The 16,843-nt window shown below is 45.1% G+C and overlaps 1 protein-coding gene and 1 pseudogene across 2 annotated transcripts in view; one reads left to right on the top strand and one right to left on the bottom strand.

The window, feature by feature from the left end:
* Window positions 1-16,843, bottom strand: part of LOC149325426 (sodium-coupled monocarboxylate transporter 1-like) — an 81,466-nt gene that overhangs the window by 40,331 nt on the left and 24,292 nt on the right. Inside the window, exons 6-7 of the mRNA XM_089563549.1 lie at window positions 13,215-13,372; window positions 11,820-11,960 (exon numbers count right to left, since the gene is read on the bottom strand). Of these exons, the coding sequence (XP_089419675.1) occupies window positions 11,820-11,960; window positions 13,215-13,372 (299 nt within the window). The remainder of the gene's footprint in view (window positions 1-11,819; window positions 11,961-13,214; window positions 13,373-16,843) is intronic.
* The window catches only part of LOC149325425 (uncharacterized), a 42,442-nt pseudogene continuing 34,904 nt past the window's right edge, over window positions 9,306-16,843 (top strand). Inside the window, exon 1 of the transcript XR_016286302.1 lies at window positions 9,306-9,394. The product of XR_016286302.1 is annotated as an uncharacterized LOC149325425 (transcript). The remainder of the gene's footprint in view (window positions 9,395-16,843) is intronic.

Genomic DNA, 16,843 nt, shown 5'->3' with positions numbered 1-16,843 from the left:
ATCTATGAATGTAACGTAGAGCATAAGCAATTTCGCAAATATCCCTTACAAAAAGTTTTAGATAGTCTATAGAGTGTCTATCGATTTCTGTCTATAAAGTGTATAGACCGCCCATGGACAAATCCTAGAGGACAGTCTATAGAAAAATACAAATGCCTATAGACGACCTAAAGATTTATGGCCATACACTTCTAGTAGACTTTTGCCTATACACAGTCTATAGACTATGAATAGGCAAAAAGCAATATCTATAGGAAGTCAATAAAGTCAATAAGAAGTATATAGACTGTCTATGGAGCATTTTTATTTGGGATGAATAGGCAAAGAGCAATATGTATAGGAAGTCAATAAAGTCACTAAGAAGTCTATAGACTGTCTATGGACCATTTTTATTTGGGGTGAGCCGCTAACTCCGTCGCGTGATACCCTTCAGTCGAAGCTTAAGTGTCCCCTCCAAGTTTTCATATTCTTCCTAATCGGGTAACTATTCGAGCTGAGTTATGCAAAATTTTTAGTAGTATACTTCAGGGTGATCTAAGTTTTATAAAAATTTAGACGGTTAAAATTTAGATGCAGTTTTTTTTATGTCAGGCCTTACCAAGTGGCCCTTTCTTCCGGCATTGAAAGCAAGCCCTTGAAAATTGGTAAAAAAAAAAAAAGCCACGTGACAGCGCTAGTGCACCCTGCATTTCACGCTCCCAACTGTGTTTTGAACGAACGAAGCATGTGTTCTGGTTATCCACACGTGTGCAGCCACCCCTCAGTTTGAAGGACTGCACAATGCTGAAAGACAACGTAGGCTACCTCCAATTACGTGACTTAACTGGATTCCCTTCATTTTAGTCCGCTTTCATGGCACAGTCAAAGCTCCGTATGAACTGGCTATCGGTGGTGTGCCCATATGACTTATCGCAGATCCCGTCGCGCGCTTCCCATGATCAGAAATATGTGCTGACGCGCTTCTAAGACTATGCCGACAGCAGCGTCTACCGCTAACTTCACTCCCTTTATTCCTTCAAATGGCCCTACGTGGCCTGGACGCATGCGCGTAATGTGAGGGCTGTGCGGTGGCCCTGAGACCTTGCACGGTCCAAACTCGCTTGCTTAATAAAGTTTTCCATCCATCCATTCATCCATCCATCAAAATGGACATGGCAGCACTGCAATAGAAAGGCCATGAAATATGAGCAAAGATACAGGTGATTACGCTCTCGCCCCAGGAATCTCTAGCTCAAAAGCGCAACCAGGTTTGTTTGTTTTGGTATTTTACGGCCGTTCTTTAAGTCCCGCAAAATGGGTCACATAGGAGACACGTAATTTGCTACAAGAAACTGGATCGGTTGTTTCTGAGCCCCCTTTAGAGCATAATGAAACAAACTTGACCCTAAATTAAATATTTAAAAAATTACATGATTAATCTTACTGACTTGGGTAATTACGCGCAAAGTAAACTATTCTGACGGGCGCAGAATAACGGTTGATTTCAGCCGGCTGTAGTACACCACGTTTTTTTTTAATCTTTGGTTGAATATGGTGAAACGCTGCGTCCAAGTAGAACTTTGTGGCAGGTGTGTACGTATAAGCACATTATAGACAACTCTTTATGCTCCAGTCAAACTCGCTCATCAACTACCATTCCTCTCCCAGGATTTCGATGTCACAAAGGAAGCCTTGAGATCCGCTAAGTAGTGGCTTTCAAACTTTTGGTCAAAATCCTCCCAAGCAGCACAGTTAATCGGCCCAATATTGGAAACGGATCGTTTCATTGTGGCCCTATGCAGGACTGGCCCTTGCCAATACATTTCCAATATTGGGTACATTAGCTGTGCTTCTGGGGCTTATCCTCAAAGATTAGGTTTAGGCCTGTGTTTAGGGAGGCTGTCACGACAGCGGCAGTAGTTGCGAGCGGGACCAACGGGACCAACGGATCTTGACGCCGGTAGCTCTGAGCCTCTGCTCGGGCCATGGTGTAGCAGCAGCGGCAGACGCAGCACGTATACCGGTTGTTTCTATCACTGTGCAGAAGGAATTACCTTAGACCATTTTAATTCGAAAGCGTCGCATGGCTCATCAGCCAGAAAGCCCGCGGGACCCTCCCCCGCGGGGCCTAGAGGACCCCAAGACGTGGGATGACTGGGTCCCCTGCTGCGCTCGGAGGACCCGGCCGTGCAGACCATCGCCACCTGCCGGGCTGCGAGTGTTATGGACCTTAGGAACATAAACACTTGAGTGCAGTGGGGTCGTTCGGGGACCCTGGGGCGTGCCCCGAATTCGTTGTACAATAAAGTGTTTTCTCTCTCTCTCTTCGCTGGCGACTTCACTGCGGCACTACGCCATCCCCGCAGCACAAAACACCGCGCGCTAAATTGCTAGTGAGAGTGACACGCTGGGTTTGGGTGTCGTCGTGTTCTTCAACTTCCATGCGGGCGAGGAAAACAGAACAGCTACGCAAGCCACTGCATTAGAGTAGTACACCATCACCACCGCCGAACGCCCCGCCTGGATGCTGTCCCATTCATAGCACGCGAGCAGTCATAAGTGCCCTTCATAATTGTAGAGCGCAGCTCTTTGGCGCTCGTTTCTGCGCTTCGCAACGTCGCCATTGTCCCTCGTAACTAGCACTAGACACCTTAGTCGCGCAATAAGCAGCCAAACAAGTGGAGCGGGAGCATGGAAAGCGAAGGAAAGGCGCATAACTGCCGTCTAGGAACAATGGACACCTCAGTCGCGCTTTAAGCTACGTGGCGATAGTGACATAATGTGCGCTGCATGCGTTGGCATTGACAACGTTGTGTCAGAAACGCGGCACTGAAGCCATAGGCCTTCGGTGTTCATTATGTTCATTGGCACTGGCGTTGACGTTTTACACTCCGATCATTTTTAGGAAAAGAAGTGCCCATAACTGGCTCCCTGGGTCAGTGGACGCCTGAATCGCGCTTATAGGTACGTGGGGTGATGAGAGAAAGATGTGGGCTAGCGGAATGCGTTAGCGTTGACAATAGTGAGCGAACTCTCGCGATCAACCATTAACTGCCACCTGTCAGGATGGTAGAGCGGGTGGTGACCTTAATGTTTATATAAAGACGAACGAACAGGAGTTCATTACCACTCATGTGGGAGAACATCCTGTTGCTCTCGCTCGCAACGCCTCTCACGACTGTGACAGCCTCGCGAAATACTTGCATTGACCTCTTGTTTGAGAACCAGGTATTGGTGCATCAAATAGAGCATATATTTATGACTCCGACCACAAAGCTTCCTTAATGACAGCGAAGAATTGTTGCGGAGTGTTTCTTGAAAAATGAATATGTGGGAAAAACAAGAATTTTTCTGTAATTGAACACACATGTTTTGCTCAAATTCTTTGCCTCAGTCTATTGAAAAGGTGAAACAACCGATGTGCTGCGCTAAAATTTCGCATTAGGGAGTAATTAACCGTCGGTAATTTTTTGTTCGACCGACTTCCATTCCAGCCACCGCGCCGAGCGCGACTGGAGAGAGCGTGCATGCTGCGTTCTCGTTATCTTTGCTCGAGTGGCTGGCAATGCACACCATGCATACTTACAGGAGGGCCCCATACCCTTCCCAATCTACGGTAACTCTCGTCGTAAGACTGGCACAGCGATCACAGATCGCATAGAAGAGCCCTAAAGCTGATGGACACATCAAAGAGTGGACGTTTGACAGCTGTGTTTCGGAAGCGGAGAACAGCTTTCACCGACGCATCCCTGGTTTCTAGCACCGCCATTGTCAAAGTAGGGCCAACAGAGGTTTCTCTGGCCATCACCATTTTGAGCGTGCCTAGTGTTCTCCTAGATAGAGCCTACATGCCCTCAAGAACCTCAAGAGCTTGACTGTTTCTACTTCTCAGTAGCACCGCACTCGATAAAGGAGCAACAGCTATTTTCTTAGGGCCGACCAATTGCGCTTGTGAAGGTTACTCCAGCATAGAGCCCACATTTACATCCACTCAGCCCTGAAATACACACCATATACCGACGTTGTCCGGATTTCCTGACCGTATTTCAGCCCACCACGGCTGAGGAATGACCAGAGAAGTTGTGCACGGGCAGTTTCATAGGAGAGGAAAGACTTTGTTCAGCGCTCACAGCAGACACCTAAGGACACGGGAGCCCTTAACTAACAGCCCCTCCCAGTTACGGAGGCAGAAAGCTCTTTACTGCATGAAATGTCGATCCCCACGACCACCATTCCATTTCGGCTCGCAGAGTTTTTTCCCGCGCAGAGACCACATTCGCGCGGCATCTACCCTCAAGTGCCCGGAAAAGGCGCGGTGCGCACAATATGCACGCATGCCAGCTTTCCAGCCCCGGAAGGGACAACGCTGAGCACGCCTGGCGAAGAATGACGGCTGCTTCGAGGGCTAGTTGAGAAGTGAGAACGCTTGAGTCGGCGTCATCACCAAGAGGCACAGCTGACCGGGAGCCGTCCAGTTGGCGAAATTACAAAATCGCCGACTCTATCTATGCCTCTGGAGAAAAGAAAGGAGTATTGCAGAGCTCATTTTCGGTCCTCGCACACGGAGGGTGCATGGCTAATGTCATGTTCCTGACAAAAGAGAATAACGCCTGACGTTCGTGTCAAAACCACAAAGGCGAATGCATCTGGCTGCAGAATGCTTCCTTTTCTCGATTAAAGCAAAGTAATAAAGTTTTGAAATAGCGATGTGGCATTCGCTTTTTCATTTTTCTGAAGTGCTGTATTTTCCTCAAAAAGTGACATTCCTGTTTGGTGTACTTGCTGCGGCTATCATAAATAGACGTGCTTATTCCAGTTGCGTAGGATAGCATGCTACCACGTAGACAGCGTAGTTTAGCGTTTCCGCTTAACCACTCGCATTACATAGAGAAAACTTGACAACAGTGAGTTCAGTGCAGGTATAAAAGAGCAAAATGAGAGCAGTGTTTATTCTTTCAGCATTTGCAGGTCATCAGCCTCAAAAACTGCTGCGAGGTCATATACACATTCAGTGCACAGGAAGCCATCAAGCCAGGTACGTAAAAAAAAAGAAAAAGTACATTACATAAATCGCGCTGTTCCGACTTTCATGTTGCACAACGATGACGTCAACCGTCCAGCCCTCGACCGCAAACATACGTTCGCAGCAAAATTGTTTCAACCGTCCAGCCCTCGGCCGCAAACATATGTTGGCAGCAAAATTGCTTCAACCGTCCAACCTTCGACCGCAAACATATTTTCGCAGCAAAATTGTTTTCGCGCGCCATTGTCCTTGAAAACGGAATACTTCCTGCCATGACAAAGAACAGGTGTGATATAAGTGGACGCTGCCCAACATACTAGAAGCGCAGCTGGGTCCATGTCGAAAAGCACTCGAGTACTGGTGTCTCCTCCCTGCGACTGCCGAGCTAAACGTGAATGAGCTTGAACTAAAGAAGAGTTTAGTCATCAATCATTGGAAGTAACCTTAGATGAAAGGAAGTAATTCATTTCGAACTCCCAAAGCGCAGCCTTAGTGCAATAAAGCGAAGTTGAACGTTCAACATACCAAGCAACTTCTCAGTTCAAAAGAACGTTCGACCCCAGGATGACTGTCTGTCCGCGGTGGTCCCTAATTAGGACTACGTTAACAAGACGGATGGCAGACGGACACGCTAGGTCGAAGTGAGGAGCAAGAATATGGGCATTTCTCATCTGCTTTGAAGAAATACCCCTCCGTTCTGCCATGGTGCTCCAGCCAATGTTATATAGTGTTACTGACCACTGCGTGGCGGGCTCGATTGCCATAGACATGCCTAGATTTTAATAGAGGCGAAATTCCAACCCGATACTATGCTGTCAATCGGAAAAATCTCGATGAACCTTAGTTAGGTGAAACTTGGTGAAAGGGTTCGAATACTGAATGCCGTATAGTCGCACTTTATACATTTGCAGATGAGTACCAGTTATCAACGACTTTATTGCATGCGTGTAATTGAGATTTAATGCTTAATTTAAGCATCAGCCGCTGCTCCTTACGAGCAGACGCCCAAAAGTGTGGATCTTCCGGCGCGCGATGAACGATGTCGGAACTCTTTGGAGCTGCGAATTAAAATCTTTCAGTTGTACCAGAGCACAGCTCAACGCCTTATCGAAGACTATAAAATATCGAAAATGTCCATACAAAGACAAATTTGAAGGACACAAAATTGTAAATAAAATACTTATCTGGACAAGCCTTACCTTGTTTCAAGCCTTAAAAACCTGCAGAAACGATCCTAGTTTTCCCGAGTGCTACCACGTGCAGCTACCACGTGCGGACCGTCAAAATTGACCTCAAAGAATTTGAAGGTTTGGTTCTGAGCGCTTGCTGCCAGCGCAGGGAGCACTCAACACATGAAATTCTTCAGTGGGTAAAGCTCGCCGGCCATAAGTTCTAGCTTTTTGTGCCATCTCGTCACGCTCTGATTTTTCTCACAGATGGAAATATCCCTAGAGTGTGTGTCGGAGTGTTTGCTCCCGGTGGCCGACAAATAGCGCTAGTTGCTGATGTTCAGTAAAGCTGACCTTGCCTTTGAATATGGTGTTGACTGAGAAGATGAGTCTAGAATACAGCCGAGAACCGCAGTACTGTGAGTTTCATGCAGCGGTTTTGTATGCCGTATTAAAACCATTGATGGAAGAGAGAGGCTCAATAACTAATTTCACTCTACCTAGCCCTTGCCAGAAAATTTTTCGTTAGCCCCCCTGTTTTGTGCGTGTCACATTGTAGAGGCGGCTACCGAGAACATCAAGAACCATGCGGATGCGCCTAGTCGGGGCCTAAAATCGCCGGTGCAGCTGAGACATCCATGTTCAGAAACGTTAAGTTGAAACATACGGGAGAAATTCTGAACCAGAAGCTTAATCCAAGCTCCTGTTTAGTGCGTTGACTATAAGGGAAGCGTATTGTCTGTAAAAATATCCTTCCACTGCTTTTGACTAAGGTTTTACAGTCAGACACTTCTATTGTACGGCCTAATTCGAGTAGTGAAATAATGTCTGGCGAGCGCGCATGCTGTTTCTGACGGCTACGGGGCTCGAAAACTTACAACGCAAAGCCATACAGACGCAATCTCATTGATAATATTCCTTTTCTCCACACACTCAAGGGGTGATTAACTACCGAGGGAGGAAATTTCTAGACATCTCGGCATAATCTGAGGGGAAGATTTAATGGCGACATGAGTGGACGTCTCTATCCCCTGGCACCACCTGTCCCGCTCCCCAACTCCAGCATCATGCGAGTCTTCTGTGCTAATTTTTTTCGGGCTAGCTGCGCGCAGACTACGTTATAATGCAGGTAGGTCGCTTTACAAAAGGCACCAACGTTCCTTCTGATGTAAATAACTGTCTACGTAGCAGGCTGGTACATTGAGAGATGATAACGAGATGCACCCCACTAGGGACATTTTCTCAGCACAGGTCGTGTGGAGAGTCGCTGCTGCTTCAAAATGAGAAACCGCGATTGAGTTGTTTGCTGAGAGCACGTACGAAATTCTTCCGACAAATTGCGTGTTTTCCACGAACAGGCCTTGCCCTTTTTTTTTTGCGCACAGTTACAAGTTCAGAGAAATTCAACGGGTTCTTGTCCCGGTTTCGACATGATGAGCGACCCACGCCGTTGGAAATTTACCATCTGGACAGCTGTTGTTTACCACAGGCTGGCTTACGAGCGGCGCAAACACCGTGCGAAGAAAAAAAACAATTCTGAAAATGCGATTTAGTGTGCTGATGTGGTGCTCAAAATAATCAAAAGAAAACGGTCAGCAGCTGGTACGTGCTAGCGTGACGACGAAACAATCGGCTTCTAAATTCAGCACAGTGCAGACTGCACGCGCTAATGTAACCTATACTGTGGAAAGAAGAAATGTAAATCTTAATTTTAGTAGATTGCCAGATTTTAAAACGTTCTTTAGAGATCAAGCCTGTTTCGCGCACCGGTATGGCAGCAGTTCAGACACTTCTGTTTTCCCTGACTGCTATGCTCGTGGCAATGGATTGAAGCCGCCCATATAGTAATTTAATCCACCTTTTCAATAAGCTTTCTTTTCGCGGATCTGCGGGAAACCGGAAAGAAGAAATGTAATTTCTAAATTTTAATCAGAGTGCCAGATCTCAAAACATTCCGCGGAAGTCAAACACGTTTCGTGCACCAGTATGGCGGCAGCTTCAGACCCTTCTTCTTTCCGTGTCTGCTATGCTCGTTGCAATGCAGTGAAGCCGCCCAAATACAACTTAATTGGCCACTTTGTCATTAAGCTACCTTTTCGAGGCTCCCCGGGGGGCGGGCGCGAAGCAGGTATTACTGCCTAACTCATCCGCCGCTTCAAGCACCCTTCGACAGAGCGAACTATCCGGTAAGGCCAAGCATTTTTATGTCAGTGACTATAAGAGCATCTTACAGCTATAACACTCTGCAGATGACAAATATTAAACTTCCATGCACACAAACGGCACGTCCACTTTCGAAGCCCACATCGACAACTAATTTCTTCATGTGCTTAGCCCATAACCTAACGGTAGAAATGAACGGCTAGAAACCGAGATCAATTCCACACTTTTCGCAGCCGTGCATCCAACATCGGTTGCGGTTGTTCTGTGTAATTTTCTACGGAAGCACGAAGGCTGCTTGAATTTGTGCATGAGCTCGCCAGCGCGACGTGCTACGTACATTTCCTATAATTCCCCATTTTCCCTAGATAACGCATGAGGAGTGTGATCTGGAAAGTTTGTTACTTATTAGTATGGCCGCCGCTGCACACCCGCAGCCGTATATTGAGCGCCAATCTAGCCCAGTAGTATATTCTTTGCATCTCTGCCGCAAACCTTGTTATCTAAAACAGCATAGTTTAATTCGTGGACTCTTAATTAAGTCCTATATAATTAATTTCGGCAGAATGCAAACTTAATGGCCTAATGATTTGCTTTCTCCCATGTGTCACCACACAAGATATTAAGTTACTTATGCATGAACTCTTGCATCGTTTCTATAATTCTGAGCGCTGTTCACAGCTCTTTTGCATTGAGGACTGTTTGTGGGCCATTTCAGCACCTGAGGAGCGTCGCCCCGTCTAAATCCTGAGCGGCCAATCTAATGTGACATCACCCACGATGGTATGCGTCATGCTAGATTTGTGTGTTTATTGAGAGTTTCCTTGGATGGCACAGAGTTGCTCCGATTTAATCCTGTGACCGAGGAAGCGATGCGTAACGTAGCGTTTGTTTCACCAATGCTTGTTTCAAGCCAATATGCCCCTAAAAGCTGCTTGGTATGCGCACTCTGCTGACCTGGCTTGACCACACAGGGGAAATTGGCCATGCACGGGAAAGGAAAAAGAGAGACTCGTGAGCAACACATGACAGAAATGAAGTCACCGAAACCAAGGAGCGCAGGGTATGTTATTTCTTATTTTTTTGTGCTCGTCATCATTGGTACAACAATGAGGTAAATATCTGAATGATACTTGATAGTAAAGCAGAGGAAAAATAAATCGCATGCCGCTAGTGGGATCCAAAGTCACGACCCTCGTTCATAGCGGCGGACGTCCGCCGATATGTTTTACTCTGTCAGATGCAGTCAGTAATATTGGACCAAAAATGAAAGTCGCTGAAGCGAACTTTATTTTTGGGAAACTTATTACTTTCTCAAACTTCGTGGAAAAAAAAAGGTACGAAGGTAATGAGTCCTGAAAAAAACAAATCCGGCGGCAACTAACTCATCAGTTTCAGTCGATCTTCAATACCGATCACAGAAATCTACCGCATATAACAATTCGCAACACGTGCCTTGAGCCCCTCGCAGTTCACTAGGCTGGTGTACTCAACCTCTGGCCAAAATTAGATTCTAAAAAGGGATCTAGACCCAAAAATGTACCTAACACATTTATGACAAGGTATGATGATGGATGACGAAATACTTATCTTTTATTTTTAACCAATCTTTACCTTGATCTTCCCTTAGAGCAGATTAAAAATTGGCAAAAATGATTGCGATCAACAAATCTTGAGATGATGATCACGTCTCTTACTGCGCCAATTTCAAAACAAGCATGGTGAAACACATAATACCAAAACATGTAACAACCTTCCTGGAATGTAAACCAGTTAAATTGGCGTTTGAGAACAAATTTCACAACAAACTACCTGCCGCCATTCAACTAGTTGGACTAATACATGATGTTTCACTAAGCATCGACCACCAAATGCAAATTTACCTTATGTTACTAGACTTCTGAAAAGCAATTCATCGTTTATCACATAAACTAAATCTAAAATTGGAAACTACGCTAGGCGAAGGACCAGTAATGAACTCTGTCAAGAGCCAATTAAACAGTCGAGCACAATTCGTAGAATTTAACCGTGAAGAGTCAAGTAGCTGAAGTCTTTCCGGTGTACCTCAGGTCAGCGTTTTCGGTCCTATTTTATCGGCAAACTGCATCAATGATTTACCCGTTAGTATTTCTAATAATATGACGCTTTTGCTGATGGTTGTGTACTGCACCATGAAATTGTTTTTGCAGACGCCCATGTAAGACTTAACAATGCATTACAGTCAGTGTCTAAATGGTGCGCTAAATCGAAGTCTTAATATCTCAATATCGAAAAATAACCTCCGTTATGAATTACCAGGAAACGTAATTTGCCTGACTTTTCGTACGCACTAAACAATAACCAACTTCCCGCATTTACGCAGCATAAATACATTGGTTTAATTTTATGATTTGATGTGAAGTGGGGCACTCACGTGAACTTAATTACGTCATCAGCAGTAAAACAACTTTCCTTTCTGAAGAGGCGCCTCCTAGACGCGTCGTCAAACATTAAACTACTTTCCCACAATAGTTTTGTTAGACCTGTGCGTGAATATGCGACTCTATCCTTGTTTCGTTTAGAGATAAACTAATAAATAAAAAGAAGGGAATCCAAAGGAAAGCTGTAAGATTTATCTATAACAAATACACACAATCTGCCTCATCCACATAACTGATAAACAATGCTAGAATATTCAAGTTACAAAACCGTGCCAAAAAATACTTCATAAGCTAATGCATAATATGATGAGCATAGATACTACAACGTATATTTCAAAATCAGAAGCATGAGCAACGGGACATATGCACTCACAATCACTGAAAGAGTATCGACTCAACAGAGACTGTTTTAGACATCCATTTGTCAGTTAGCCATTAGACAACGGAATAACCTACCATCATGTGTAACTAGCTGTTTATAAAAATTTTTAGAGACATATGAAGCGTCCCTACTAGTTCTAGAACGTAAATTTAAACACCATTCCGTATGCTCCAATGCTGTATATCAAAAATTGTGCTTTCTACTGTATAGTGCATGATGTTGCTTTTGTTCCGTGACATGTTTTACTTGCTGCTGCCATGTTATTCGTCATCGGTTATTAGTATTGCTATTAACTGGACAGCCTCTGCACACGTACTGCTGCACTGCTGTATATTATGTACTTGCTTTCCCGTGTTCGGTATATTTACAGATCATGCAATGATCCCGATCCGGATTGGTAGTATTTATAAATGAATGAATAAAATGAAATGCGATGAGCATTAACGCCAAAGCCCTAATGGGTTTGTTTCATAGGGCGTGCTTCAGTGACACCCATTGGAAAGCTTACAGTTACAATGGCTAGGATGAAATAATTTCATTTTTGGGCCACCTTCTACTAGTCAGAGTTCTTTCATTCCTCTACCACAAAAAAAGAATCAAATAACGTTGCTGGAGCAGTGATTCTAAGTATATGCTGTCTTGCCCTTACGATACAAACAAACGACCATATTATGCAGAGCTCATACCTTTGAGCTTGTTCCAGTGTTCTACACGCCAGGAGCCTTTGGGCAACGACTTGGTCCAAGCACAGCCGATATGTTGCCAAAGCGCAGGACCCAAAAAAGGCGGCCCATATGGTTTCGTCATTCGTCAGATCGAAGCTGTAGCTGTTGAAGAAACGTTGAAAATTTCGTAGAATACCAGTTTTTGCTTCGACGTAAGCACCTTGCGCACTGTTTCCTGTTGGTGTTTACGTTCTACTTCCAGATCACGTAAAGAAATGGAATGATATCGCAGGAGGAAGTCCTTGGGTACATGCGTGTTTTCTGTTAAATAACTATTCATATCAAACTATGTATTTATTGCTGTGGTCCACGGGCTTGGTTCCTACTTGAAAGTAAGCCTTCCGTAAGTGTCTGTCCTGGCCACGAGAAAGCATAAAATAAATTATTTTAGTGCGAAAGCTGTACTTCACGAGGTCTAACAGTCTCTCCGAGTTTCAGTGAAGCTTCCTTGGCAAATTGTAGCTTAGCAACAGCACATGCGGAAATGAAATACAAATTTCCGCGGCTGAATTTTAACCCTCGGCGGCGCGAAGAGATTAGGTTTGCCGGCCACTGCGTGAGTGCGCTATGCTATCGCAGCAACCAATCACGCCTCGTGTTGAACTTCAACACGCTCTCGCGCTCTGCGCTGCACATCGTGGTCTTCATCAACTGCATCCGCGGATAAACAGATCAGATCAGCTAAACCTCGATCAGTGCTTACCTGAGTCGCCAAACGTCGTCGCCAGACGTGCCGATGATCCAGGAAACCAAAACCATGAGTCATCCAGGCTAAACACATTCTTTCGCACGTTTACTTGGTCTAGCTAAGTTACAACTCTGCCACTTTTTAAACTACTGTTATACAATATTCGGAGTTCTCAGCAACGAACAAAATATTGGATTGTGCGTGGCACTACAATAATAAGAGACTTTTTATCACTGCAGGGTGCATTTTGCATTACAATCAAACAGAAAGCGCTTCCCATACTACCCTAATTCATCTGTACTAAAAGCATTGTTCGCGCTATGGCTTGATGCGAATGCTTTGATTATTCAATTATGCCGTCTAACTGAAGCAGACTTCCATGAGGTGCCTGCTGCAGTGCCATGTGGGCGGTCATCAAAGAACACAAAAAGAGGAATACTTACTTCACCATGTGGTGCTCGGCTGCTAACCCGGAAAACGCGGGTTCGATCCCGGCCGTATTTCTATGGAGGCAAAATTCTAGAGGCCCGTTTACTGTGCGATGTCAGTGCACGTTAAAGAGAACCCCAGGTGGTCGAAATTTCCGGAGCCCTTCTCTATGGCGTCCCTCATACCCTGAGTCGCTTTGGGACGTTAAAACCCCATAAAGCGATGTAAAGCAAACTTACTTCCCCATGTATTTCCTCCAGTCTGCACTGCTCAGGGGAGGCACTGTCGAGTTCGCCGACAAAGAATCAATCATGATCTTTGAGACTACTGTGACTGGTGCAAAGAGAATGAAGAAGAACTGCATGCAGTCTGTCCATACCACGCCTCGGAGACCACCCTGCGATGAAGGAAAATGAAGACATTAAAAAAAGCTTACAAAATCCGTTGGCCGTATTGCGGCATTCAACAGAGTATTTACAGTATTCGGCCGCGCGTGTTGCATGCAGGTACTCTTGGCGCGTTGTGGCTCTTCCTATGCACAGGCAACACAGTCGGCCAATAATACTCCAACTATAAAGCGCTATTTGCAGCCATTTACAGAATCAAAGATTTTGAATTTTTTCGAGCAGTATTCAAAGCTGGTCGATGTGCTATAAATTTCTTGAAAACTGACGCACTACAAAAACGAAGTGGAAAGATTCTTGCAGTTTCAAGGAAACAATTCTCAAAGTGGCAGAATGCTATGCGTCTAAATGATGAAAGAAAAACTGGTATGGCGCAATGGTTTCTTACGCCATACCAGTTTTTCTTTCATCATGAACCAACTCTCCCAAACTAGAGTTTTACTTGACCATATTTCTCCTACAATGGGCGCTTTCCTCTTTCGAAGCTTCCGCACCAAACCTGTCATTACGTGTCTCAACCTGATTGCCGTCTCAACGTGCCAGTCTCGAGTGGTCTCCTACTGCTTGAAACGGAAAATAGTTCCCTTGGAGGTTCAGTCATTTTTCGGTGTTCTGCAGCCATCTTGGGGGCACGTCAGGCGCGTCTGCAAGATACCCAAGTCTGAGTTGGCGTCAGTCCTGTATTTTGTGTGCCTTCTGTGTCCTTGTTTCTTGCGACATACCAGTTTTTCTTTCATCATGAACCAACTCGCCCAAACTAGAGTTTTACTTGTCTAAATGATCGCGATCAGTTATGCTCGGTTGTTTCCAAGCAGTCTTATATACCTTTCGCTCGTTTCCTAATCCCTGTTCCTCTGGTAAAGAATAGAACAGCATGTGAGTAAAAAGGGTGAAGGTGTATAAAAAAACCTTTTCAAAATACATAGGCCAGTTTCGGGAGAAAGAAAACCGCTAGAAAACTAGGAAAACTATAAAATGGAAGCCTGGATTTTGCACCAGTAATAAACGTCGGACAATTGATTGTGCAGGTTACAGATCATTCCTGAATAATTCAGCCATGTGGTTTCAACCTAGAGTAGATAGCTCATCTTCAATACGTGAAACACTCATTCCGAAAAAAATAAAGCACGGCAGTGTGTCGAAGAGAACCCAGATGAACACCTGTCAATTCACAAGTACTGCAATTTTGGTTGCAGCTGATTCCACGCGAGAAAAGCGCATGCCATTTGTGACAAAAAAAAAGCGCGCTGGTTGAAACAAAGAAAGCATGCTTAGCTTCATGGCGGTATTAAGAACGTGTTGCATATCTTCTGCGAAACACTGAAGACTGGGTATTTGCGAGCCTTTCAAAAACGTACAGCAACTTCTACAGGTGAAACTTTGCAACATGTCCCCAGGTTTGTTCAGTCGGCCGCTACAGCTGCGCAGATGCCCGACCGTCGCCGTCGAACAAGAGCAAGCGACGCGCAGCTGTGCCCTGCATACTTGGTATCGCTGCGTAGCTTGGTTTCTATACAACATACAGGCGGCCTTGGAGGCTACACCCTGTTATGTTTTTCACTTTATTACGCGTCACAGTATCGCGCCCCATTTCCTCTTCTCTGGAATAGTAACTAATGCGCTTTTGAAGAGAGGTGGTAAATAATAGCCTTAATCAGCGTAATATACATTGAAAAATCCCCGATTACTTTAAAAAATCGCAATTTTCACCACAAATCCTGCGAAAATGGGAAAGGCCCTAGTCATGCGGAACTTTGACCCAGTAGTCCGTCGTTCTCTTTTTGTTTTACATAGAAAACAGATGATATAACTTCGATTCATTGCAGACTGGACGAAAAAAAGCGCGAAAAAATGATCACTTCAAACGTGCAGCTGATCAGGTAACAAAAAATGGACATTTGGCCGCGAAATGAACACTTCAACCGCAAGTGCTAACTTCTAAGAGGCAGCAAGTTGAACCTCCACCAACATACCGGGTCAGTACGATAGAGATGTGCCATCGACCGCTTTAACAATTGTGACTCGAACAAGCATCAAGAAAGTGCCTACAGCTGATTGCATTTTAAATCATTCATCGGAATCGGAGCGCTGAATAGAAGTAGAGAAGTGTGCTGCAGACACGCAGAGCAATTTGTTTCTCTTCAGCCATGCGTGTTCTCTAGACTGTTATTTATTTACAGCGCAAAAAGATCAGCTGGTTATTAGCGTTACACACAATGACAAGTTTTTTGTTATGTGCTAACATGCTCTCTAGTGAAATGAACAGAAGTTTGGAAATAGGTTTTATGCCATATGTACCTGCAGTACAGCAGTACACCCGTTTCATGATGTGTTTTTAATAATTGCCAAATGCAGTACCTCCTCCTCCAAGCATTCAGTATTCAGGCCAGATTAGCAATTCCAGGCTTGGTTTGACCAAAACACATCGTTGCCATCAAGGGGGCCGGCAACTGGTCGGTGAAGGAAACGGCCTCAGTGCGATTCTGTGAAATTAGTTTCAGGTATAGAGAGCCTACATTTTAATGAATTCCATTGAGGCACGTTGAGCATGTGCTCTGGGAACTTTAAAGTGACCGTCGTGTTGCAGTATTTCCACTTCGTTAGTTCCAACACAGGTTTCTGCAAAGTAACTAAACGGTACTTCAGTGATTAGCAGCAGCGCACAGCAACAACGCGATCTCATCGCTGTCATTGGGCATGCATTGCGTGTGTGCGATGGCTATTACTGCGGAATTCCTGAGGGGCTCACCGATGCGCTTAAGAATAAGGCAGCGCTGACACTAGGCTTGATCAGAAGCCCCATTCGGGCTAGTAGGAGATCAATCATGCCCGGCGCGAAACATAACGAGAAGAGATAGACTAAATGACAGTGACAGGTATGCCACCCGTACCTCTCGGTCCGGTTGCTCGCGTAATCGTGTTTCGCGCCGCGTAAGCAACGTAGGCTGCAGTCAACTCGCGCAGTGTGGTGTCATGCAAGTTCCCATTGTCGCGCGTGCTTTAGCACGCTTAGCAAGAATTCCCTTAAGTAAGCGCTATAAAAAGAAGTAGCCAAACTGTTTGAATGATAAACGTCACAAATTTGTCACCATAATTTTCTTCGATTCGAAAAGCTCATTTGGTTACAAGCGTGTTCGCATCTCATTTCTTCCTCTTGATTTCAACTAAGATGTCATTAACCCGCGTTTGTTCCCTCACCCACTCCGCCCTCTTCCGATCTCTTAAGAAATGGGCTTGGGCAGGGCATGTAATGCGAAGGCAAGATAACCGCTGGTCCTTAAGGGTAACGGAGTGGATTCCAAGAGAAAGCAAACGTAGCAGGGGACGGCAGAAAGTTAGGTGGGCGGATGAGATTAAGAAGTTTGCAGGGATACAGTGGCGGCAACTGACAAAGGACAGGGTTAATTGGAGAGACATGGGAGAGGCCTTTGCCCTGCAGTGGGTGTAGTCAGGCTGATGATGAT

Source organism: Amblyomma mixtum, chromosome 10 (assembly GCF_055824585.1).
Source record: "Amblyomma mixtum isolate Tamu chromosome 10, ASM5582458v1, whole genome shotgun sequence".
Classification (NCBI taxonomy): Eukaryota; Metazoa; Arthropoda; class Arachnida; order Ixodida; family Ixodidae; genus Amblyomma; species Amblyomma mixtum.
Note: the sequence above shows the minus strand (reverse complement) of the source record. Positions and strands in the feature narration are given on the sequence as shown.